The sequence below is a fragment of the Homalodisca vitripennis genome, chromosome 4, assembly GCF_021130785.1.
Source record: "Homalodisca vitripennis isolate AUS2020 chromosome 4, UT_GWSS_2.1, whole genome shotgun sequence".
Lineage (NCBI taxonomy): Eukaryota > Metazoa > Arthropoda > Insecta > Hemiptera > Cicadellidae > Homalodisca > Homalodisca vitripennis.
This window is the reverse complement of record NC_060210.1, coordinates 93,710,893-93,736,444: the sequence shown is the minus strand read 5'-3', so window position 1 is coordinate 93,736,444 and position 25,552 is coordinate 93,710,893. Positions and strand designations below refer to the sequence as shown.

Sequence of the window (25,552 nt, the reverse complement as noted above, 5' to 3'; positions counted from 1 at the left end):
TTCAAATAATTTTGATGTTTCACCAGCTATAGCTTTAGAAAGGTGATGGAACTTTACCAATACTTGGTCATTAATTTGGAGAGAAACTGGTTTTCTCTTTTCATTTATCTTATCAGATCTTTTCTTTCTACTTTCTTCAAGTTTACGCCTTGCAATCAGTAGTTTGTGTTCGATTGGTACTTCTTCAGCTAGAGGGTTTGATACATATTTTTCCCAAAATCTGATATTTCTTGTTCCAAACTGTAGTTCGTTTGGTGTGAATCCAGTTGATTCATGGTAAATATCATTAAGACATTCATTTATAACAGGTACATATTTCACCCATCTCTTATGATTCTGTGAACAATATGTTCTGAGACAGCGCTTTATTTCTCTAATTGGCCGTTCTGCCAAATTAAAACTGGGGTGATACACTGGACTGTATATTAATTGTATGCTGTGGGATTCAAATTTCCTGATCCATTCGTTACTTTTAAATTGGGTTCCGTTATCTGATTGAATTCGTTTAGGAAAACCGTAATTAGGAAAGTGATGGTGAAATAATTTATGTAATATACTTCTGGTTGTTGCTCTTTGCAGTGGATAAAGTTTAACGAATTTGGTAAATATGTCAATAACAATTAACATGTATTTTGTATTTCCTACATTAGTCGGTAAGGGACCTATGATGTCAACTGCTAACTGGTCATTCTTCTCTCTGCATTTAACTCATTTGGCTTGACTGTTGAGTGGATGGTTGTTGATTTTGCAGCGCTGACATTTATCACATGATGATAACAGTTGCCTGATTGTTCGATGCATATTCTTGAAAATAAAATTTTCACACAGTAACAGGAAACATTTTTTTGCACCGCAGTGTAGATAGTAGAGATGGCATTCTAGTATTAGTGGTTTAATTACTGGTTCTGGGATGACTATAAGCCATTTGCCCTTAAATTTTTGTAGTAAAGTGTTGTCATATAAACGATAATTAGTATATAATTGTTGAAATTCATTTGTTTCCATAGGTGACTGTAAGATTTCTATAAGTGGTTGTAGTTTAGGGTCTTGATGTTGAAGCTGAGGTAAGTTTCGGAGTTGATCTTGTAGATGTTGGTCGGGAATTCTCTCGATGTAATGAATAGATAACTCAGTGAGGTTGTTTGCATCGCTTGACATGTGTTGTGGGGATATACGACTGAGAGTGTCAGCAGTAATGTTGTCCGTCCCTTTGCAATGGATTATTTTAAAGTCGTACTCTTGTATAGCCAATATCCATCTTGCTAATCTATTGTTTAGCAAACGGCAGGTTTTCAAAAAGGTTAAGGCGTGGTTATCTGTAATTACTGTTAACTTAACGCCCATAACAATGTATCGACACTTCTGTAGGCAGTGGATTATAGCCAATAATTCCTTTTCGGTTGTGGTGAAACGCTGTTCTGCTGGTTGTAATGTGCGTGATATGAACATAATTGCAGCTTTTTCGTTATTTTCTTTTATTTGATATAGATGTCCGCCAATTGCAAATTCGGACGCATCGGTTTGTAAGTAGAATTCTTTGGATGGATCGGGGTGTGTTAGAGTGTTAGTTTTTATGAACAGCTGTTTAATTTTGTTGAATGTTGTATCATCATCTCTAGTCCAATGAAATTTAACCTTCTTTGACGTTAGCCGTAATAGTGGCTGGACTGTTTCAGAGAATTTATGAATAAATTTATTGTAATAATTTATACATCCGAGGAATGCTTTTAATTGTGTACGACTTCTGGGGGTTGGGAAATTTAGAATTGGATCAATCTTACTGTTATCCAAACAAAGACCTTCATTTGTCAGAGTAAAACCTAGGAATGGTACAGAATCTTTACAGAATTGAGATTTTTCAAAATTTATTGTCATGTTGGCTTCAGCTAGCTTTTTGAATATGTATTCTAGGTGTTGTAGATGTGTATTGAAATCGGGGGAAATGATACATATGTCATCAACGTAAATTGCTGTGAAAGCTTCTATCTCATCATCAAACACGTTATCAAGAGCTTTTACTAGTGCAGCTTGGGAGGTAGAAATTCCAAATGGTGTGACTTTGTACTGGTAGGTCTTGCCTCTAAATTGGAATGCGGTGTATTGACGTGAATTTTTAGTAAGTGGGATTTGCCAATATGAAGCCGTTAAGTCTACACTGCTTATAAATTTTGCGTTTCTACATTTACTCAGAATTTCGCTAACACTGCGGTTACATTCGAAATCTGGTTTAATTATCGCGTTTACTTTGCGGGCATCTAAACACAATAGAATTTCTCCAGACTTTTTAATTACTGGGATGATAGCATTTACGTAGGTACTTTTGCTTCTCTCGATTATGTTAAGGTTCTCCATGCGTTGAATCTCAACTTGTACAGCGTCTTGGTATGCTTGAGGTACTGGATAGGTTAATGATTTAAAATTTTTAGGATTTTCTATATTTAATTCGTGTTCATATTTAGTGCAACATCCGGGTTTGTCTGAGAAAACGTCCCTATATCGGTATAGTAGATTGATCAAACATTGTTTTTGTTCTTCATTTATGTAGTTATTAGGGCTTAGAGTTTTCATTATATCTTCCACCGACATATTAACTTTGGATGATATATTGTGTTGTGCATCAATGTAATCATTATTCTCATTATTAATCTTGTTATCTTCCCATTGTTTTATAGTGCCATACTCATTAAATGTTGACATTGAGTCCTTAAAATCTTCCCTAAGCATAACGCCTTGTTGAGTGGTGATTTCACACAAGTGCCCTTCATTTATTGCCATTACAAACTTCATTATAACATTTGTATTGTTTATTTTCATATTTATTGTATTATTATTAAAGTTTAGCTCTGCTTTCCATAATACTAGCATATCCATTCCTAAAATCACTGGTTTGACAAGATGCGGTACTATAAGGAATTGTATGTGAGTAGTCTCGTCAGCTACTGTGACAGGTACATATATGACTCTGTTGATTTGTTTTGAAATGTTTCCAATAGCAGTTTTAATGGTAGTATTGGCTAGGGGCAGTTCTTCAAATGGCTTTAATGATTGTTGGTTGTCCATAAACCAAGACTCTGACAAACAAGTAAAAATGATCCGGAATCAATTAAGGCATTAGTTTCTACATTATTAATTCTGATGTTAATTTCTGGACATCTTATTTGTATAGGATTATTTATTAGTGGATGTTCTATTTTTTCATCAAAAAGGAAATCTTTATCACATATTATGTTATTAACTTGAAATTCACTACTAGGGTTATAGTTCGAAGAATAATTCTGATTTAAATATCCGAGGTCGTTATTTCCTAGCCCTGTAGTTTCGTATTTTATTCCTGGTGCTATGTTTCCTCGGTTCCGTTCTACAGCGCGCAGCCGTTTCCCGCCGCTGGGAAGTCTTCGCTGTGGTCGTTGCCGGTACTAGAAGGTGGATTTCGAGCATTTTCTCCCTGCCGCACGATAGTGCATACTTGTGCCTGTTCTGTGGTGGGGTGATGTCTGTCGTTTCCTGGGTAGTAATGGGTATTCTGTCGATTTTGGTAGTGGTCTTTGTATGGTTGTGTCTTACTCTTGAATTCATTATCATTACGACTGTTGTATGGGTGGTAATAGTTCTTGTTATGTTGGTTTCGATCATTATAATGTTGATTTTGCCCGTGATATTGATTCCTTGGCTGATATGCTCTTTGTTCAATGTTATTATGTGGTGTGACTGGGGATTGGTGAGGTTTCTGGTGTATTGGCTTATAACCAGATGAATTGTGATTTTGGGATGAAATTATTTTGTTCCGTTTTGGGCCGTCTCGGATGTCTTCTCGTTGTAGTAATCGTTCGAACTCTTTAATGGTGTTAATGTTTTGAACGCTCCGGCTATCCTGAATAATTTGTTCAAACCGTTCCGATAAAATGGTGACGATTTCTTCTTCGGTTATTAGTGGGGTAATCGATTGTAGTGTGATAACACGCTCGGTGAAGTATTCAGCACGAGTCAATGTTCCATTATTCTTGTAATGTTCTGATTCTATTTTTGCACGTATGCCGCGTTGCACATCACGACTCCAATATTTCGTAGTAAATTCTTGTGCAAAATCCTCCCAGCTTTTAATATCGTGTTTTATTAATTGGAACCATCGTGACGCGTGACCTTCGAGACTACTTTCTAATATGTCAATGAGATGTTCAGTGTTAGATGTGTGTGTGAGTTGCACACGACCTATATTTTTTTCGTAATACCTTCTAATTTTTTGTAAAAATTCCATTGGACTGGTAGAACGTCCGTTGAATTTTGGCACTTGTCTGTCTACAGAATCTCCTCCGGTACAAATGACTTGCAATGGTCCACATGGTTTCGTCTCAATTTGAGATTTAGATTTTATATTTTCTAATTCACATTCATATTTATTAATACACTCGGCTAGATTGTTTATTCTATCATGATTGTTTTGGATTTGTGGTTGAATTTCATTTATGATGGTTTTGATTTGTATTTTATTTGTTTCCGCGTTTTTCATGTCGTACTTGGTCTATAGCATTTTTTATTTCAAAAGCAATTTTATTTTCTAGAGTTTGATTTTTGTTTTGTACCGATTCTAATATCTTGGATTGTTGGTTATTCATCTGTTGGTTTACAAATGCCTTATGTTCTTCAAAACTATGATTTAATTCTCCTCTAATGCTGTCAGTGGATTCTTTAATTTTTAGGTCTATTTTTTCACGGAATTGATCTTGATTGTCCCTTATAGCGTTCAATTCATTGCGGAATTCAGTTTGATTATCCCGCAGTTCATTAATTTGTGTCTCGAGTGTCTCCCTACAAGATTTGATTTCATGGCTAAGTTCGATTTTAGTTTTAGAAATACAATCACTTATTTCGTTTATTTTTGCGTTTAGGTTTTCGTTTAACTCAGATTTAGTGTTAATCAAATTTTCATTAAGTTGTTTTAAACCGTTCATGATAGCATGAAGAGCTGTCGATTGGGATTCGTCAGCGGTTTGTTTATTTGACCTGTCACTGCCAGTGGCATCAACTGATTGAGTATAATGAGAATGTTCAACTACAACGTTTAGTGTGGAAAGGCGCAGTAGTTCCATATTCACGTCTCTGCAGGGAATCAGGGAAATTTACCGCGTACGTGTTGGTAGTACTGTTTTCATTCATCCGTGATTGGTTGTCGACCGCTGTGAGAATGTTGACTTGGTTAGCGCGAGGAATTGTGGGAGTTTGTTCTGCTTCTTCTCTCTGTCCGCTTTCGTCTTCGATACCGGGATTAATGGCGTCTTTGTTTACGTTTAGCACTTGGTTATTTTCCATATTATCTGTTGGAAATGGGTACCGTTTAGGGTATCTTAAATTAAAATCACGGGACATTAATTGCGATAAAAGATATGAATAATATTACAGGACTAATGTCTTGTTAATTAAATGTTCATACGGTGAGTTATTAAATAACCTATAGCCTATTGACAGACAATATGAATAAATGACAACTACGTACAGTACTTATGTCTAGGCTATTCTTACGATCTAGAAAATTGTCTCAAATCAAAGATTATTAATATTTCATTAAACCACTACGTTGGACGCCAATTTTGTAATATCCTACTACTATTATTACTTTAAATAAATGGTTAAACTTAATTTGTATTCTGATTATAGTTAGAAATAACAAATAACTCAGTATGATATAAATGTGAACTTTAATGATGATAAATTAATTGCCGGACAAGTTTGAATTTTGAAACAAGATGGAGGATACAATAATGGTAAATTTTTAAATACAATTCTTAATTTTTAGGGCAGGGTGGTTGTGCTGGCTTAATGAAATAGAAATATTGGGTATTTTTTTTTTATAAAAGATATTGTAATTTTGAAAAATAATAGTTGTTGTTAAATTTTAATTATATTAATTTTAAATTATTAGCCAAATCGAATGTTCCTGGGTTTTATGTTCTTCCAATGAATCACTATTAAACTTAAAAGGAATTTTCTCACCCAATGTCTGTCTTCTGCTTCTTTGTACTTCAGTGATAATAAGAATTTAATAAAGTAACCTTTCAAATACTGCTGAATAAATGTAACCAGTTTCTTTATGATAATAATCTTGCTTCACTTCTTCCAGATCCCTCTCTCCTCTCCACCTTTCAAATATCTTCTCTCTTCACTCTTCAACAATCATCCCTGCACACTGTATCACTGACTTTAGTTAACTTTATAACTTTTGAATTTTATATGTAATAAGGTGAATTTTGATTAATTTTGATTTTGTATTTATTATTGTTTGCATTAAAATTTGAGACAATTTATAAATAATTATTCCTTAATTATTATTACTAACAAATTTCTAAATTAAATTAGGCCTAAGTATTGAAATGAATGTGAGATGGGCGTATGAAATGAGTCATTACAGGCTATGAATAGCCTACATCACAGCTTAGACAACAAACTTTGTGGACTATAAATAGCCCACTTGTCCTAAGATGGTTAAGATAAGCAAGCACTTGATCTTTTGTTAAAAGTCTCTATTAATTACATGTTCACATTCCTTTAATTAAAGTTATTACTGTTTACCAAAGAAATGTAATTATGGCATTATAGAAAACTCTTTGAATAAGGTTGTCATAATTCAATAAAATCACATCATGCAGATTTATAAAAAATTGTATTTTACATAGTACAATATTATAACTTAAGATTAACAAATTGCTTCATTGCTGACAGGAATCACTCTCCAACTATCTTACCAATCCATTTATATCAGTAAGGTCTACAATATAATTATTACAGGGTGAAATTTATCAGTCTACACACTATAATAATAACTAGCTGATCATCCATGTAACAAACTGACTCAACTAAAATAAATTAACTATTTTCAAGTCACTTTGATCAGTTGGTTTTGATTGTATCTAGCGTGGTTGTAAAGAAATACAGCTGTAGGCTGGAAGCATCTTCGATTTAATGTGGTACACGTGAGTTTATATGCTACAGTTGCCCTAAATAGCACTTAAATAGCAACTATTGATACCTTTGAATCTTTATAGACTTTACTTCTAAAGTATGCCACAAAGAAACATAATATTTTATACTAATATTTTTTCTAAAGTTTTTGTACTGATTTGTCACAAAAAAATATTTCCATAATTGTATAAAAAAAGAATATATGAGAAAACACATGAAGTAACTAATTTATTGCATTCTGAAAAATAGTGTAGTGTTAAAGAATTTTGCGTAACAGTTGGAATAGTGGCAACTCTGAGCAAGCGCATAAGATCTGTGAGGGAGTGACGAGTTTAAGCTGTTCAAGGGCTTGGCATAACCTTGAGTCGCTCAAAAGCAGCCTTCTCCAGAGCCTGGCGGTGGTCAGGGTGAGCAATCTGTATGAGTGCATACGCTCGCTGACGAAGAGTCTTGCCAAACAACTGAGCGATTCCGAATTCTGTCACTACATAGTGGACATGACCCCTTGTTGTGACTACTCCCGCACCTAAAAATGGAGACAATAGTTATAAATGGATTTTTATGTAACAGTTACAGATATGTTTACTGACAAACAATCTTCTACTCCAAAATGAATATTTAAACATAAACTCTTACAGTTAATACAGTTTTAATTTTGTTAATAGAAATATTCATTCCTCTAATTGTATTTAATTTTCTGTATATGCAATAACTTGTTTTTTATGTTTAAGACTACATCTCCTTGGTCCACAGTGGTGTTTTTCTTCTGTAAATAGTTTAAATTATGTGTGGAGATAATATTCGATCAAATGAAATACTTTGTAAATATAACAATAACTACTAAATATTTTGTCATTATTGATAAAATGGGAACTATGTCCCAAATTATAACTTTCACTTGGTTTTAGAGAGTAAATTAAATTGACTTTGTTAGAAAAGCTAAAAATACAACTTCCACCTAAACTATAATTATTAAAACCATGATAATATCTTGTCCTCCAAAGCAAATGTTATTGTTCCTTACAACTTTGTAGGATTCATAATTTTCATTACATATTGTCCCTGGTATAATTTTGTATCCATATATTGTTAATGTCATTTATTAAATTTTCCAATTTTCTCAATGATTCTTCATTTGAATAGTCAGTATTGAAAACGTTAAGTTGATAAATATGATAAGTAAATACTGAAATTTAATACATGAGATTCAATAAACAAAATATACAATACAACAATCATTTTATAATGATTACATAAAACATTCCATTTTAGTTATGATTAAAATTTCTAATTTCATGAGCTTCTTGAATACTTGTGCTTCAATAAACAGTATAAGCATAAGTTTCCATGCAAAGGTTCTTTTGTTTATATTTAAAGAATGAAAAAATATGTGCAATCATAAAAAATTTCAAATTTAATTTTGATCTTGTTACCTGAATTGTATGCAGGTCTTTGTTATTGAAGAAAAATGGGTAAAGAATACCATGTAGGTTTTTTTTAATAACAAAAAAGTCAATAAATCTTAATTATGAACCAATGTCAAAACAAGTAGTTCATTTATTGGCATACAGAGGAAATATCTTATTATCAATTAAATAATCATAACTTGAATGTGTGTTACGCTTTGTGGAGTGAAACAGTGAGATACGTTACTTTATGTTTTGTTTACTTTTATTAAGCAAGTGACTAATTATTATGGTCTAAAATCAATAGAAAAAATATATTTAAAATGAATTTTTGATAACTAGTTTTTAAAATGGCAGTTTTGCAGCAGACGCATATCCACTGATTTAAATATGAATTCAGTCACATAAAATACTTACTCCAGTACAGAGAATTAGTACAATGAAACTTGGCAAGTATACTGAAAAAATGGTCAAAATATACAGAATCCACTTATGCATTTTTTATCTCACAAGTTATGAACCATTATTGCATTGGTTATTCCATATTACAATTATTGAACCAAATAGACACGTAATCATAAAAAATACATTACCAGGTTTAATAATGGGCACAATCTTGGTATCTTTTGTTTTGGGGTTAATGGACTGCAAAGCAATGATGGGTTTGCCTTTGCCATCAAAACCTTCAGCAGCTCCCCTTATAAAATCTACTTGACCTCCAAAACCTGTGAAAATACACAAATCAAATAATCATCATTTAAATAATTTAAAACACATTTAATTTTTTTTATCAAGCTATTATAACAAAACATAATTTACTTTTAGAATTACCAATATCAACATCCTGTTCCTGTCATGTTCCTTTATTACTTAAGCATTTAATCCTGGTGTCTGATTTTGGATAAAAGTATTATCTATGCACTATTATCAATAAAATCTAATAATCTGAGTTTAAAACCAGTGAAAAATCCCACCCGTAAAAGCGTTAAAACTATGAAATTTGACATGTTTGTATGTAAATAATCTTAATAAATTTCACACTGTATAAGATTTTAAAACATATTTTTCTTAATAGTCATCTATAATATTTGTGGCTTGTAAAATCAAACTAAAGTACACGACAAAAAGATCAAGTCCATGCCTATTCTATAGTGACCTAATATTCTTTCCTATTCTTATAACTTTACCCTTTATTGGAGTTAGTTCATTTTTCAATTTGATCATCCTTGTAAAAGCTAAAAGTGAACTCTTGTATTATTTAAATATAAATACAGTTACATACAAATTGACGAGTTAACGTACCAGAGAACATCCGGGTTCCAATAGAATCTGACACAACCTGTCCTGTAAGATCCACTTCAATACAAGAGTTGATGGCTGTCATCTTTGGGTGTCGTGAGATGATGGTCCGGTTATTGGTATAGTCCACCACCTTCATCTCTATAACAGATTATTCATATTTAAATATTTTATGATATAAAATAAACCCTTGAGGTATATCTTCCAAAATATATGGAGCTGCCCTTTCTTTACACTACTGGGATAGAGGCACTGGGAGAAAAATAGAAAAGGATATTTGTTTCAAAACTGTATTAAATTACATTCTGAAAAACTATTGATTTATTTCTTCTGGATATCACAAACACTTTTGACACTGTGGATATTTATTTCACAGATGTTATGAATTAATGGAGTAGGACATAAATTATTTAAATGTCACTTGTTAAATTGAAAGCATGTATTCAATTACACTATAATTTTACTGATTCACTTTTACTTACAGTATCTGTACACATGTCTAATGCAGAATATTTGGGAAGATATATCTCAAGACTGCACTGGAAGAAAAAAAAGACCATGGGCTGATTACTTGGCAACCTATAATGTCACTAATAATCTATACAAACTGCTTATATTTAATTGACACTTTGAGTGTGGATCCCATAATTTTACGAAACACCAAAAATCCTGAAAAATGTTGATCATGTATCTTTACCTGATCAATGTTTTTCATTTTAACGTATCATCAATCAATTGTTTTAAGAATTTTTACAAGTATTAACAATGTCAATATTGCAGCACAACGCCATCTACATGTATATAATGACCACTACTCACATTTTAAAATAATAAATAAGAAAACTATTCCAGGCAATAACAGTAAAAACAGTTTAATTATGCACAAAAACATACAGCACCTCTCATCTTGTTTAGATCAGTTTCAAATTAATTTATAAGAAATTAGATTAGATATTTTGGCATTGTCTGAGCATAAAATGAGGGAAGTTGATGTAACGTACCTGAATATTGAGAATTACACAATAAGATCACATTTTTCTCGCTCAAATACATCAGGGGGCAGAGCAGAGTAATAATTTTAGCTCAAAAATATATTAAAAGCAAAGTTGTCTTGATTCTTGTCATGCGGGAGCTATTGATGGAGAAGGAATTTGAATGCTGTGTAACAGAGTTTTCAGTAGCAGACTATTCTTTTGTCTTAGCCTGTGTATATCGAACCCCTGCTTACTGTTACGTACATACATTTTTAGATAAGCTGGAGATTCTTATTGATGCACTCTCTAATATGTTTGATAATGTTATTATAACAGGTGATTTGAATATTAATGTACTAAATCAGGATAATATATACAGTAAGTTTTGCTCCATCCTAAAAATGTACACTATGAATTATAAAACAGATTTCCCAACAAGAGTAACACTTACATCCAAATCAGCTATTGATAATTTTATAACGAATATAAGCAATAAGAATTTACTTACTGGGAGCATAGTAACAAATATCTTGGACCACGACGCACAATATCTTCAAATATTAAAGACATTTAAAACAACAATGAGTAACAGTGATTAAAATATGGATATAATTTTAACAAGACATAGTCTCTGTGGATCACTAATGTAAAATATAAACAGGTCTGTTCAGGTACTCTTGGACAATATAAAAGGGATTATTAACCAACCAGATATTTACAACATACTTAAATTTATCTATACATTATGACTAGAAATAGGCAATTTGTTAAATAACTTTAACATGGAGTTTTCCATGTCCAAATATTCGTGTAAAATGTGATGTACCCATTCACCTAAAGCATGAGCCAACTCACACGCTTTCATTCTTGGATTTTCCAATATCATTCCATGGATTTATCGACGATTTCCAACGTGATCATTTCTTTTGGGTGACCTTAACGTTCAGCATCACTGGTGCTGGTACGACCACAATAGAACTATATAAACCACTTCTTAACCATTGAAATTGAAGGTGCTGAGTCCCCATAGCATTTATCAAGACTTTCCTGATCTCAGTGGTTGATTTTTTACATAAAAAGTAATGCTTAATGTAAAGCACTAGGACTGTAATCCGAATGTATGCAATCTGGACGAGAATCACAGCAGAAGTCAGTTTCAGAATTAAAATTCGGGTCAATGTCATTTAACTTAGAAGTGTGAGTTCCAGTCACAACATCAGCAAAACTTACGCTACTATTAGGCTTTGGAGAAACCAAATTAGTAATTAAGAAATGTTGATTCATCACTATTTCTTTTAACTTATTATTATCACTAGTTAAGTTTCTAACTGATTGACTCAGTAAAAGCGGTTTCTTAGTAATTTCTAACATTTGATCTGCAAAATATCTTTATTTGTGGCAGTACACGATCACATTTCATACAATGTTTATTTTCATGACAATCACAGTCCGGACAGACCCACTTCACTTACTTGCAATTATTAAGATTATCACATTCTTGTTCCGAGGATCCAACACAATTGGTATGAAACCATTGTGGACAATTTCCACAGCATTTTACCAATACATCAGACGCTTTTCCATACTTTTAATAGGACGAACATTTCACAATGTCTTTACCATGCGCCATCTTGCTTCTACCAGGTACCCATATTATTTTTAGACAAATAAGGAAATACAATAATGCAATTTTTTATCTTTCCTAGCATACTTACCAATGAAAGGATTATTGTCAACTGGGGGGGGGGTGGGGGGGGGGGGGGGTGGGGGGGGGGGGGGGTGGGGGGGGGGGGGGGTGGGGGGGGGGGGGGGTGGGGGGGGGGGGGGGTGGGGGGGGGGTTGTTATTATTACTGGGTTTGTAAAACAGCTGTTATGTAACACATACCCTATGGGTGGTAAAGTGGCGACTAATGAGTGGTTGGTATGGAATTTGGAGGAGGAAGTGAGTCCGTGCTTCTTCTCCCTTTCTATATCTCTCTCTCACTCTCCCCCCCCCCGCAATGTTCACTTAACAGGTCGCTTTCAAAGCGGCTCATCTACAGGTATAGTATACATTTTGTATTTAAGATACGGATTTATCTAGACTGATCTGTTAAAATCCTTCTTATAAAATAAGTTTTGCAAACCTAAGTTAGAATTAAATCTTATTTTTCTTTTCAGCACTGTAATGGACACTTACAAAGAAGATATAGAAGAATTATCAAGAAAGGTAAAGCTCATAAATTAGGTTTTATTTTTTAATATTAATTGTAAAATACTTGTTATACAGCTAACAACATAATTGAAAAATATTAGTGATGCAACCTTCACATGTAGGAGGAAATGGTTACGTCTTTGTAGTCTACATATATAAAGCTTGTTTAAAAGACAAACATAGACTCTTTAGTAGGTGATATCAAAATAATGTAATGAGTTTGTTTTTAACTTCTTTGTCGTCGACTTTTTTGTATCTCTGTAGACATAAGCTTCACATTCCAAGAGCCAAGTATGCAATTGCTTGTAACTGAATTGTAATTATCAGTACAAGCAATTAACTGTTCATCATAGTCAGTTTATATTCAGCACAACATAAATTATTTTCCTGTTCCTTGCAAAATGTAAGTCTGTGATTATTTAGCGTGGCTTCTTTAATTTTTGTTGTCAATATGTCATCAATCCTCTTTTTTTCTCATAAAATTAGAGAATGAAAAATATTATAGATGAGGTGTCCAATAAAAGGGGAAATCTACTGTTTGTTCTGATGTATCAGATGAACATAAAGAACACATCTGGTAGAATTTGAATATAACTTGTAATAGTATATTGTTTTAAACAGTAAAGAATTGAACATTTGCCTCCACTGCATGTGTATGGTGTACTTGAGGCAATAAAAACTATACTGGTTATAAAACTATACAAGGCTCAATTACTGCTGGCTGCAGGCACTTAATGAGGTAACAATGTTTTAAAGCTGTGAGATTTTATCTTATAATAATTTTCTTACATGATTGGTGTTTTGTGATGAAGTTTTAGATAGCATTAGAAATATTCAGAAGTATAGTTTCTTAGTTTAAATATTTCGTATAGTTATGACCCAAAACAGTGACCTAAGTAACTGAGTAAGACAGTCATGAGAAAATTCCCCTGCTGTCTTTATATCCTCTCTGGGAAATTTTCCAACAAAGTTTTTTAAAGTTTGATTCTACTTATTTAGAATCAATGTGGACCTACAAACTTCACACACTCATTATCAACTCCCTTTGCTTCTTTAACACAAAGCTTTCCTTTGCTAGATATGTTTTGATATTACCTCAAAATCAATGAGTATTATATTCCTAGTGATCTGGAGTAGTGTTTTCGAGTCTTCAATCCATAGTTACTTAGTTTCCGAACAAATAAACATTGTTGACTTTAAAATTAGGAAACTTAAAAGTTTGTATACAGTCTCTTTTTAGATCAAATAGTCGTGATTAACGCTTTACTCTTTGGTCCAAATTCAGGCTGACTATGGAACTGTTGTCTGCAGGAAGAGTAGATTTATTTCCCTAGCTTATTTTTAGTATACAAATTCACCTATTTTCTCCTTCAGATCATTACATTATGCTGTGGCTGACATGTTTTGCTCCAGGCAAAATGAAAAGTTGTAATAGAACATCAAGACAGTCAGTATCCTAGTTTGGCCACTAAATCCTGATTGTTGGGACTCATTCTGTTTCAGTTTCCGATCCGAGACAAGCAGCTGTTGATCAAGTCAACATTCTGCCTTGTCTTTGTGTTTTTGATGTTCCTGATGCAGTCGGCACTGGATCTGAACATGTCCATGGGCAGCATTGCACTGCTTGGGGCTATATTGCTGTTGCTACTTGACAGAGACGACATCGTAGACACTCTGGCCAGAGTGGAGTGGAGCACTCTCATCTTCTTCACCTCTCTGTTCATTCTAATGGAGGTAACCAAGTAATATACAGAAGTGACAAAAAGCAATACCCTTTACCTAAATGTACATTGAGGATTTACGTATTTTGAAACAGTGAAAACATTGTTAACTTTATTTTATTTTTCAACAGATACTAAAAATGAAGTATTGCAATTTTTTTTTTATAAACTCACAATTTATTACAATATTTCATAATAATTATAGTAAGATGCCTTTCTGTCTTAAAATTATCTTAGTGCTTCATCATATTACACATGTGACCTCACTAAGAAAGATATGGACATAAGGACACCTCCCAACTGATCTAAAAGTGTTTAAGTTCAACTGTAATGGAGCTATTTCATAAAATATTATGAAATGTTTCATAGAAGTTTTCAGTTATTTTTTAATTACGGATTATTAAGTATTTTACTTTCAAACTTGCAGGCCTAGAAACATCTATTAAGCTTATAATCTAATTATTCTAGAGTGGATCAGAACCTTCACCATAGCTATAGAGGCTGTGGCTCTGTAACTGAGAGATAATGATTTCCCAGGGAAGTCAATGTAAATTTACAAATAAATGGTTTTGGACTATTTCGCCCAAACATTATGTAGTATACATGAGTTAGTAAAATCGCATAGAAAGGATCCCCTTCAAATAAAAAAGGAGATAAGAATATCTAACAGTGTCCCATTACTAATCTCAGGAGTGCTATTTATTTGGTATGCTATTTAAAAAGCATATGCTAATCATGTATCAGTTACTTAGGATCCAACAGAATCATCTTAAAATCATGTGCAATAATCATGTTGTTCGTCCGAATGTGCAATAACTTTGGATAAAGTCTTAGAGACTTGGTACAAGGAAGAACTTGACCTTTTGATTTTGGAATCAAAAGTTAGAAGGTCAGTCGATCAATCTGGCTCTTCAATAACTCTTTCGTTACATTCTGTCTAGTCCTTCGATACTTCATTGTATTGGTTTATTCAGTACGAATTCGTGTGCATTGCTACCGGTTTCAACTAATTTGTCAAGCTTCATAAATATTCAACTTGTATGTTAAGGTGGCAAAACGTGTAAAAATACTAGTTGTCTCAAAACAATAATAAGACTGAATTAAATATAGTTTTTTCAAATATAACAGCAATGAAAGGCCAACAATTTTCCATTATTAATGTTGCAAAAATTAAACGATTACAAAACAAATATTAACTACGGCAAATGATCGAAAACTTGTTATCCTTTCAGGTCATTCACCATCAATAATAAACTTTAAACAAAGAAAATATTGTAAGGTCATAGGTAATTACTAAAGCTACATGGCCTGGTATATATGCTATGCATGTAATGGTCCAAGCATATAACAATGGCAACATTAGAACTAGGTGACATCTTTGGTTGAGCATTTGTGAAGTATATCACTTGAGGGGACAGACAAATTTTATTTCTGTCTGTCTGTCTACATGATATCTCGAAAACAAACACCGAGTTCAATTATGGTGCATGCCACTCCATGGGACTTGGATGAGCATTAGTAAATATTTTTACATTAGTCTTATGGGTAACTAACAAAAAAATAGCAGAATAATTACATTTTTAACAAACTTAGAACAATCATACGAGATTTTAATATGTGTCATATTAACATTATGTAGCTTAATTATCTCAACTTATACATCTTTTGGTGATTTGGAATTCAGCTTCAGACCTTCATTATTTAAACACTTCAATGAAACACAATTTAATAAACAAAAATGTGAATATATCATTTAGTAAGATAACTCGAGAAAGATTTTATCTGTAGACTTAAATTTTTGCATGAAATTTCTCTTTTGTTTACCAGGAGGTGTAAATATTTCTTCTCTTCATGATTGTCTGTCTGTCTGTCCAGACAACATCTCGAGAATGAAATGAGCTAAAGTTCAGAAATTTTGCAAGCAACCCCTTATACCTGTTACGTGACATTTGGTATAGTGTACTCCTACTTTTTTAATATTTACATTCTAAAACTAAAAATCACATCTGACTGTGCATGACCATACATAGGAGGGTGTGTTTTAGAGTACCTTAGCTTTTTGTGATTTTTAAAAAACATTGATCAAACTTATGTCTAGCATAATAATTTATAAACCAATGTTAAATCTTCTAACACATAACTCTCACTGTGCTTAGGGACTCTCGAAGTTGGGCCTGATTGCCTTTATTGGTAATTGCACAGAAAGTGTTATCGCAGGAGTATCACCTCCTTACCGGCTTGCCTTTTCTATCTTGATGATCCTGTGGGTGTCTGGCATTGCTTCCTCCATCCTGGACAACATCCCATTAACTACGATGATGGTGCGCATTGTCGTCGGACTCAGCCAGAAGCAGGAGCTGGACCTGCCCCTGCAGCCTCTGGTGTGGGCCCTAGCCATTGGCTCTTGCCTCGGAGGTCATTCTCAATTCATATCTATTTTTAATCAGACGTGTTTCACATTTCTAATCACAAAAAAAGCATTAGGGTCAAGTAATATTAAATGAAACATCTGAGAAAGAATTAATTTATGTAATTATGTGTGTAGTGTAACTATTATTTTCTTTTAATTATAGTAAGTTATCCTACCAACAAACTATAACATGAAAACGCACACAAATATAGAGTATGTGTTGGTATGTTTTTTTAATTTTTTTTGTAAATATTTTCAAAATTTTGTCTATTTATAGCTAATCCAAAGTGGTGTTAAAAGTGTTGTTTTTGACTTTTCATTACAACAAAATATCTTATGTGGGTATGTTTTTTTTTAATCTCTCTTGTGATAGAAGAGTAATTAATAACCTAAAAATTAATGAATGGAAGAGTGCTCTTTTTTGTGCCGGTGGTGATTTTTGACAGGTTTTTTTTTTTTTTTCTTCCTTGGGGCGGCCTACTGCCATGCACTTAAGCCTCAAGGGCCTTTTGCGCACCCCGAAAACACCATGAGGACTACCAGTCTACAACTTCAGCAGTTCAACAAACCGCCGAAAACAACCTATCAAGTCCTCCTGGGAAAACTCGCCACCCCTGTTCAAGCTACCAAAGATGGCATACCGCTCTCTTGCTATTGCTGGGCAATCAAAGAGCAGGTGCTCAGCAGTCTCCTCCTGCTCATTACACCTTCCACAGAGCGGATCCTCCTGAAGGATACCAACTCTGTGTAGATGCTTCTTCAGGTGACCATGCCCCGTAATGAGACCAATGACCTTGGAAGACATTGATCTGTTTAATAAGAGAAGATCCGAGGCCACCTTGGAGGAAGGTGACTGTAATACCATTCTACTCACTCTCAAACCCGGATGCAACCTCCACCTTCTCCCATGCTCCGCGCGAATCCATTTCGAGACAACCCTAGAGGATTCACACCTTGGAACACCGCAGAATGGTTGAGGGCCCGTCATAATTGTTGCTGAGCCCTGGTTGGCCAGGGCATCAGCTCTTTCGTTCCCAGAAATCCCCTTATGACCAGGAACCCAACAAACGGTTACATTGTTGATTCTGGCAAGGGAGGAAACGGTCTGATAGCAATCCCAAACCAGTTTGGATTTGATTGCGCAAGAATCCAGCGCCATCAGCGCTGCCTGACTGTCCGTGAAAATGTTAATCGTCTTGCCCCTATATCGCAGACGAAGATTCTCACGAGCACATTCCATAATGGCTGCGACCTCCGCTTGAAAGACTGTCGGATACGGACCCATAGGAACCACCAGCTCCCTACATGGTCTCACTCCCAGAATTCCAGCACCTGTGCCGCTTTTTGTTTTAGAGCCGTCTGTGTACCATTCGAGCTCCGCTGGTGGAAGAGGTTGCTTCCCCTCTGACCAATCATCCCTTGAGGGCAAAATAATCCTAAAGGGTTTGTCAAAGGAAAACTTTTGTGGCATCTGATCAGAGATCATATGCAAAACATCCTCCTGTATCAGAGTGCTAATTCTGCAGTGCCCACCGCTGCAGCCCGACCAGAATCCCGTCTGCTGCAGACAGTAGGCACTCTTCCTGGCCATAGCTCGAATGACAATGTCCAGGGGGGCGAGATTAAGACAACAGTCCAGAGCCGCGCCTGGCGCACTAGGAAAGGCCCCTGTGATAGCGAGGCAGGGGGCCTTTCTATCACAGGGCCTTTCTATCACTTTGGATACCTGCCAAACGTGTTACCACCGTTTTGGCTTCCATTTTTGGCCACCATACGACAGCTCCGTACATTAGTGCAGGTCTGACCACGGAAACATAAAGCCAGTACAAGAGCCTCGGCTTCAGTCCCCAGGGCCCACCTATCACACGTCTGCATTGCATTAGAGACCACTTACCCCTGGCAATGACCCTTTCTAGATGAGGTCCCCAGTTTAGAACCCTATCTAGGATCACGCCCAGGTACTTGACCTCAGGCTTCAGCTCAACGGGTGAGCCTTTAAATAGAAAAGGACCAATGCCCTCCATCTGTCGCCTCCTGGTAAAGGCAACCACGGCAGCCTTAGTGGGGTTGACGGTGAGGCCAACCTTATCACACCAGTTTCCCACCATGTTCAGAGCAGCATTGGTCAATTCCGTGATTGTTGTGTTGAACTTGCCACTCACAAGAATCACAATATCATCTGCGTACCCTTGTGCAAAGACACCGCTGCTATTCAAAGAATTCAGCAGGTCATCCACAACCAGGTTCCACAGAAGAGGAGAGAGAACGCCGCCCTGCGGACAGCCCCTCGTAGCCTTTGCACTAACACTTGCTCCCATGAGGGTTGAAACAACAACCCTGTCCGTGAGCAAGGCCCCTATCCAGTCACACACCTGACCATCAACGCCACGTCCCGAGACCGCATTGATAATCGCCTGAGTGGCTGTATTATCAAAGGCATCTTCAATGTCTAAAAAGACTCCTATGGCTACCTCTTTTGCCGCCAGCGTCTTCTCAATCCTGCATACCAATTGATGCAGGGCCGAGTCGCATGACTTTCCTGGAGTGTAGGCATTCTGGTTAGGATGCAAAGGTCGCTCCAGAAGAGCTCCCTCCCAAACAAACCTGGCAACCATTTTCTCCATGGTTTTGAGAAGGAAGGAGGACAGGCATATCGGCCTGAAAGACTTCGGCCGATCCATGCCCGCCCTCCCCTGCTTCGGTATGAACACCACTCTGGACACTCTCCAGGGTAGTGGGATGTACCTGAGAGCCACGGAGGCTCTGAACAGTCTGCACAGCTGTGGAAGGAGAATGTCCAATCCCCGCTGCAAGCAAACCGGTCTCACCCCGTCGCCCCCAGGAGCCTTGTAAGGACTGAATGAGTTAATAGCCCACTCAATCCTACTGAAGGTAACAATACGGTGCGCCAGACTCCACTGCGAATGAGTGGCGCGACCCGCATGTCTCCCCTCACTTTCGGGTGGTTGTTCACCCTCATGAACAATACAGTCCGGGAAGTGTGTTCCCATCATGACTTTCAGAACTCCTTCCGGCTCAGTAATGTAAACACCTTGATCGTCCTTGAGACTACCAAGCGGCGAGATGGGATTCTTTGCCAATAGCTTTTGCAGCCTTGCACTGCCCTGCACACTGTCAATATCGGTGCAGAGCTTCTTCCAGGCTAACCTCTTAGCCGTACGAACCTTGCGGTTGTACAGTGCAAGAGCCTCGTGGTAGGTGTCCCAAGTACCCCAAGTTTTGGCTCTCCTGAATAGAGCCCTGACCCTCTTCCTCAAAGAGGCCAATTCAGAGCTCCACCAGGCTACCTTAGATCTGTTTTTGTTTATAATCGGGCAGCTGAGATCGAAGGAGCCGACAATCGCAGAAGTTAGACCGTCAGCAGATTCGTCAAGCTGCAAATGTTTGACAGGTTAGAAACTTTTGAGAAGACGAAATGGCGTCACAGCTCATGGCAACAATAAATCCAAGATCATATGGGAAGTTATAAATAAAACATCAAAACAGGAAAATTAAATTGTAGAAAAAGCTAAATTGGTGGAAGCTAAAGCTAAAGCTTGGAATTGATGGGGAAATAATTGATAGAAGTTGCTGAAAAACTAAACTTATACTTTGTACTCACAAATCACTGATCTAACTAAAATAATTATTCCTAAAAAAATGTAAATGAATTATGGTCACAAAAAGTAAATAAACATCAGCTGGAACAATTCACTGGCATTGACCAAAACAAATAATACTAAGAAGCATAAAAACTATTTATTCACAACTGAAGTTGATTTCAACAGTCATAGAGTATAAAATAAACATTAGACAGTGTTGGATAAACTGTTGACATTATATAACATTGAAAAAAGACAGTACCATATCTTATAATGGCGGAAATACATAGTGTCGAAGAACGCCACTGCACGAACTCCGGTTGGTGGCGGATCATCACTGTGCTACCCAAAGGGTTAAGAAGGAACTTAAAAGATTTTATTGTAAAAAAAAATTATGGTTGCCTGTAAAGTCGGTTTTACGGGCGAAGATTTTACGTGACAATGTCTTTTTCTCGGTAGAATATTTATTGATATGAATATTATTAAATTGCACAATAGGAACAAGGAATTGAATGAAAATAAGAATTGCACAAATTTTAACTATAGAAATATATTTTGTTTACTAAAACATTGTACATAATTTGAAATTAATTAAAATTTGTTATTGTAAATGGTAAAGTTGAATAAAACATTTAATAAAATTGGAATTTGAAATTCTTGCTAAACACAGTTAAATTCTAACTCCGCGCGTGGTGATTGGTCGGTTTAGTTCGTTTGTTTGGTCGCACTGTTATGACAGGTTAGAGGTTATAATTTGTTATTTTAAATGTTTGACTAGCAATACGCTCTGTTTCTTCTCAATCGACTGAATTACGATTGATTGCAGAGTGATTTAAACTAATAATTTACTTAACACTATCAACATTTGTCAATAGTATGACATAACCTATAAACTCAGTTTCTCAACTTTTGTGTCAATCTAACAATTAATTAATCAATCATAGTTTACGATAATGAAATATCAGTGTACAATTATTTACCTTTATTGTTGTAGTTGTTGTAAATGACGAATCTAAGCACTCCACATTTTCACGAATAAACATAGTTATCTGCTTTATCCCGTGCGGATCCCGTGCGGCGGACCCACTGGACGGGCATCGTAACGTTACCGGGCGTTACACTTTTTCATGAGTGACTCCGAGCCGCAACCTAATTTAAGACGTTGTCACGACAAAAACCACTATACACCTTGTAATCCCTAACAATGCCAATAGCTCATACTCTGCATTATGTATGGTGCTCCATGTAATGCAATTCATTTCTTATTACATTGTTTTTTGCCATCTCCTATAATAGTAGTACAACAAATATAAGTACAAATTTTTAAAAATATAACTATACTTATTTAGCTGCTTGAGAAGAATTTATAACCTAGTTAATTATTTCCTACTAGAAAATAGAAATTCATACATATTGATAGTGTTGTAACTCACAAATTAGTTTATACAATTAATACACTTTGCCCTCCATTGTTTTCAGGAAATGGAACTCTGATTGCCGCTTCCTCAAATTTGGTGTGTGCCTGTGTAGCTGAAAGGCACGGCTATGGTTTCACTTTTACGGCCTTTTCGAAGTATGTAAACTAATTATAAACTTTAGGTGTACAGTAGAAATGATGCAATTTAATTGTGATGTGGGAAATTTTGGTTTTTGTATTATAGCGAGAACATATAAAACATAGTGTAATATTTCAAAGTTTACTAAATTTATGTGTGCTACTTTCCCAATTAGAGTAGAATACTTGAACTTCAAGTTATCCAAATTATGGCACACAACTTCAAATTTACTTGTTTCCAATAATACATAACTAACTCTACATAAAAGCATAGCTTTAAACATTGTAGAAGGAGTAAAAATAAACAGTATAAAATTAGTAAAGTTAGAAAAAGTAATAAAGTTAAGAAAAAGCATCAATGAGGGAAAGTCTAGAGTTTAAAAAAGGGGTCTTTCTACCTAATTCTGGGTTCCTACTCTATATTTAGTTTATGTAAATTATTTCAATTGTTTCACACTTATGGATGACACATGTCTATGCATGAGGAGGAGTCACCTTATCAACGGTAGGTTATGATGGTTTTTTTTTAACAAATGGACAAATGATGGTTCTTTAATGTTTGGGATAATTATTTTTAAACAAATAACAATTATTGTATAAAAATGTATTATAAAAATAAATTTCAAACGTCAGAACAAAATCTCATAATATTTTAATTCAAACTACATGCAAATTTAATTGAAATCTGACCAATTACTCTTCAGAAATTACAAGGAACAAAGCATGGGCTCACATTCACATAAAATTAATTTATATAAGGCTTCCAGTTTTGAGATTCTAGGTATTACATACATCAAATTGAGTGCATACATCAGATTGCTCACAAAAATTGATTTCTTGTCATTTTATTAAGTATAGTTACTAAAATAAAGTCCATATGGTGTATCAGTTTTGTTTTCAACTATTAAAACAACACTTCTATTCCAATGTTTTTTTTCCATAAATTTCGTGTTTGAACTAAGGTTAGTTGTATGCAATTTATTATATTATTTTGCAAAATTCTTTGTTGTTTTTTTCGATTAATTATAAATAATTATACTATAATCTAAGACTTAAGATTTAAACAAAGTTCAAACATAAAAAAAATATATAAACATCCCCCGAAGTAAATGACTCCATCTCTATTCATAAGAAAGTTAATACGAGGGGGAGGGGAACTTTTAAGACACTCAGTATACTCAGAAGTGACTTAAATGTGCTGTTGTGTTAGTGGTGCTCCACATCTCATTGTGTGAATTAGCATCACAGCCTATTACCAACTTCAAGCCGCTCCTCCCAACATGGTCTACCAAGGCAGCCATCTCCCTGGAGGGCATGGAATTCACATCATCATACAGGAGATATGAAGATTTAATCAACAGGGTTCATCTAGTCTCAGTCCCAATCACCCTGACTTGTGTTACAACAATACAAGCTCTAGCATTATTAACATGGGTGCTAAGAATTTTGATTCCTGTCATGGAAAGCTCAATTTTACCCTTACAAATCCAGGGTTTCTGTATCTGAGCCACGTGAAAATCTTCCGCCAGAAAGCACCTGCAGAACACAGCTGAAGCCACTTTATTGTCCTGCAGATTGACCTGAAGGACCTTGATCCCCATGATCAGCCACCACACCTTGTTTCCTCAGATGGACCTACCCTACACTAATGAACACCCTCCAGTTCCTCACTTTAAGAGTCATTGCAGACTGCTCATCTACCAACCCATTGTCCTGAACCTCCCTTGTGGATATCTCTGACAACCTTCCAGTCAGTAATGGAAATCCCAGTATTTTCTTTGGCAATGGCCTTGAAGATGATTGCAGAGTCCTTCCTGGCCACAGACCCATCGATCCTGAGGAAAACCTTGACAGATCTAATGAGGTCTCTATAATCCCCAAAGACTACACCTATCCCCCTCAGAGCCACTGACCCTCAACCTCGGAGCCAGTCCCTAGTCTCATCCAACTAGAGCTCCTCTTTCAGGAATAAACCTTTTAAACTACACACACCCTCTACTGATAAACCCTCGTCAAGGATGCACCCTTGCAGCTCCAAAGCCTCCTCCTCCGAGAAGGGGGCGCCCAACACCCAAGAGCTCTGTTTGTGACACACAACCCCTGTGCAATGCATCCCTTAGGCACAGTTCACTTCACATCGTGGAATTGGTCCCAAGTCATGCAAAAGCATATGTGTGGTATGATTCAGATACCACTAGGGGGGCAACCTCTGCACAGAGTGCACAATCAGGTCACTAGCCTGGACCCTAGGGCTTTGTCAAAAGCAGGGCTACTTCATGCAGGACGCGTAACGCGTTTATCCAAGCCCGACCATTGGATGGATTCGAATCCTCCATTGGTCTTGAGTGGCACTTATCTGAAATAATTAAGCCTTGTTTGAAGAAGCTGTAGCAGCTGCACAAACTCCTTTTGCAGTGTGGTTCCTATCAGGAGTGTAAACTAAACACCTTTAAAATCAGAGGCAACATATAGATAATAAAAAAAAAAATGGTCTGCTACCTGATAGTGGCATGATATAGACTGGTCGGTTCCCTTCTTCAGCAACTCCCCTTATCGGAAATACCTTACTAGATCTGCAAATAATCACAAAAGGATCTTTTCACATGCACAGATCCTCCACATGACCCTCTGTAACATGACATGTCTTGTTCTTACTGATGGTAAATCCTACAAATTGTAATAACCAATGATTTTTTGAAATATTTTCATTTTGAAACAATGCTATTTGTATTTAATTTGAAATTTAGGATATTTTTGCACTCTATAAAATTATACACATTAATTCTAGTCATATATAATGGATTTATTATACATATCAATCACTAAAATAGAATTTGAATGTTTCTAGGATTGGTTTTCCTGTGATGATTTGGAGCATGACGATTGCCACAGTCTACCTCATGATTGTATACGTTTGGCTGGGATAAACTTTCATTTATATTTAAAAGTACACATTTTTGGAGCATTGAACAAAATTGTTAAAAGAGCAATTCTAGGACTGTGATAAAACTTCAGCATAAACATTATGGTAATGTAAAAGATACAGTTTTAAATTTAATTATTGTTTTATTATAGCTGTTGTTATCAATGTTGATTTTACATATTTTTAATTATGTTAATAATTAAATTAAAATATACTTATTTCAATAGCTTTCTTTTCATTGCCAAAACATTTATTAACATGTTGAGTCCCGTGTGTGTATTTGACAAGTTTGTCGTTCAGTCCCATGGGTATCACCGGTGATTCCAAGTAATTGCTGATAACCCAAAGGTATAACGTACACCCTTTGTAAAAGCACTCTTTTAAAATGAGACCAACACATTTTTAAATGAAGAAAATTTATGATCTGGCTGCGTGTTTCTATGATGTACCCAAGAGGAAAAAGCAAGAGATAGGTATGACTCACACTATTTACCTACGGTTTCCTGCTCATTT

At 35.4% G+C, this 25,552-nt stretch overlaps 2 protein-coding genes across 2 annotated transcripts; one reads left to right on the top strand and one right to left on the bottom strand.

Moving 5' to 3' along the window:
* Positions 1 to 6,638: 6,638 nt before the first annotated feature.
* LOC124359777 (4-hydroxybutyrate coenzyme A transferase-like) lies at positions 6,639 to 12,369 on the bottom strand. The gene is made up of 4 exons (XM_046812798.1): positions 12,349 to 12,369; positions 9,663 to 9,800; positions 8,954 to 9,085; positions 6,639 to 7,480 (listed from the first exon to the last, which is right to left on the bottom strand). Exons 2-4 carry the CDS (start codon positions 9,796 to 9,798, stop codon positions 7,296 to 7,298), a joined length of 453 nt encoding a protein of 150 aa, XP_046668754.1. The 5' UTR covers positions 9,799 to 9,800; positions 12,349 to 12,369; the 3' UTR covers positions 6,639 to 7,295.
* A 417-nt stretch (positions 12,370 to 12,786) lies between these two features.
* On the top strand, positions 12,787 to 25,263 carry LOC124359776 (P protein-like). Its single transcript, XM_046812797.1, has 5 exons — positions 12,787 to 12,843; positions 14,332 to 14,562; positions 16,706 to 16,964; positions 22,041 to 22,134; positions 24,965 to 25,263. Exons 1-5 carry the CDS (start codon positions 12,802 to 12,804, stop codon positions 25,041 to 25,043), a joined length of 705 nt encoding a protein of 234 aa, XP_046668753.1. The 5' UTR covers positions 12,787 to 12,801; the 3' UTR covers positions 25,044 to 25,263.
* The last annotated feature ends 289 nt before the right edge of the window (positions 25,264 to 25,552 follow it).

Coding starts and splice junctions, on each gene's coding strand:
- LOC124359777 (XM_046812798.1), bottom strand. CDS start 9,798: ATGAAGGTGGTGGACTATACCAATAACCGGACCATCATCTCACGACAC. Junction 9,086..9,662: donor TGGAACCCGGATGTTCTCTG/GTACGTTAACTC, acceptor GTATTTTCACAG/GTTTTGGAGGTCAAGTAGAT. Junction 7,481..8,953: donor TGTGCCCATTATTAAACCTG/GTAATGTATTTT, acceptor CTCCATTTTTAG/GTGCGGGAGTAGTCACAACA.
- LOC124359776 (XM_046812797.1), top strand. CDS start 12,802: ATGGACACTTACAAAGAAGATATAGAAGAATTATCAAGAAAG. Junction 12,844..14,331: donor TAGAAGAATTATCAAGAAAG/GTAAAGCTCATA, acceptor ATTCTGTTTCAG/TTTCCGATCCGAGACAAGCA. Junction 16,965..22,040: donor CATTGGCTCTTGCCTCGGAG/GTCATTCTCAAT, acceptor CATTGTTTTCAG/GAAATGGAACTCTGATTGCC.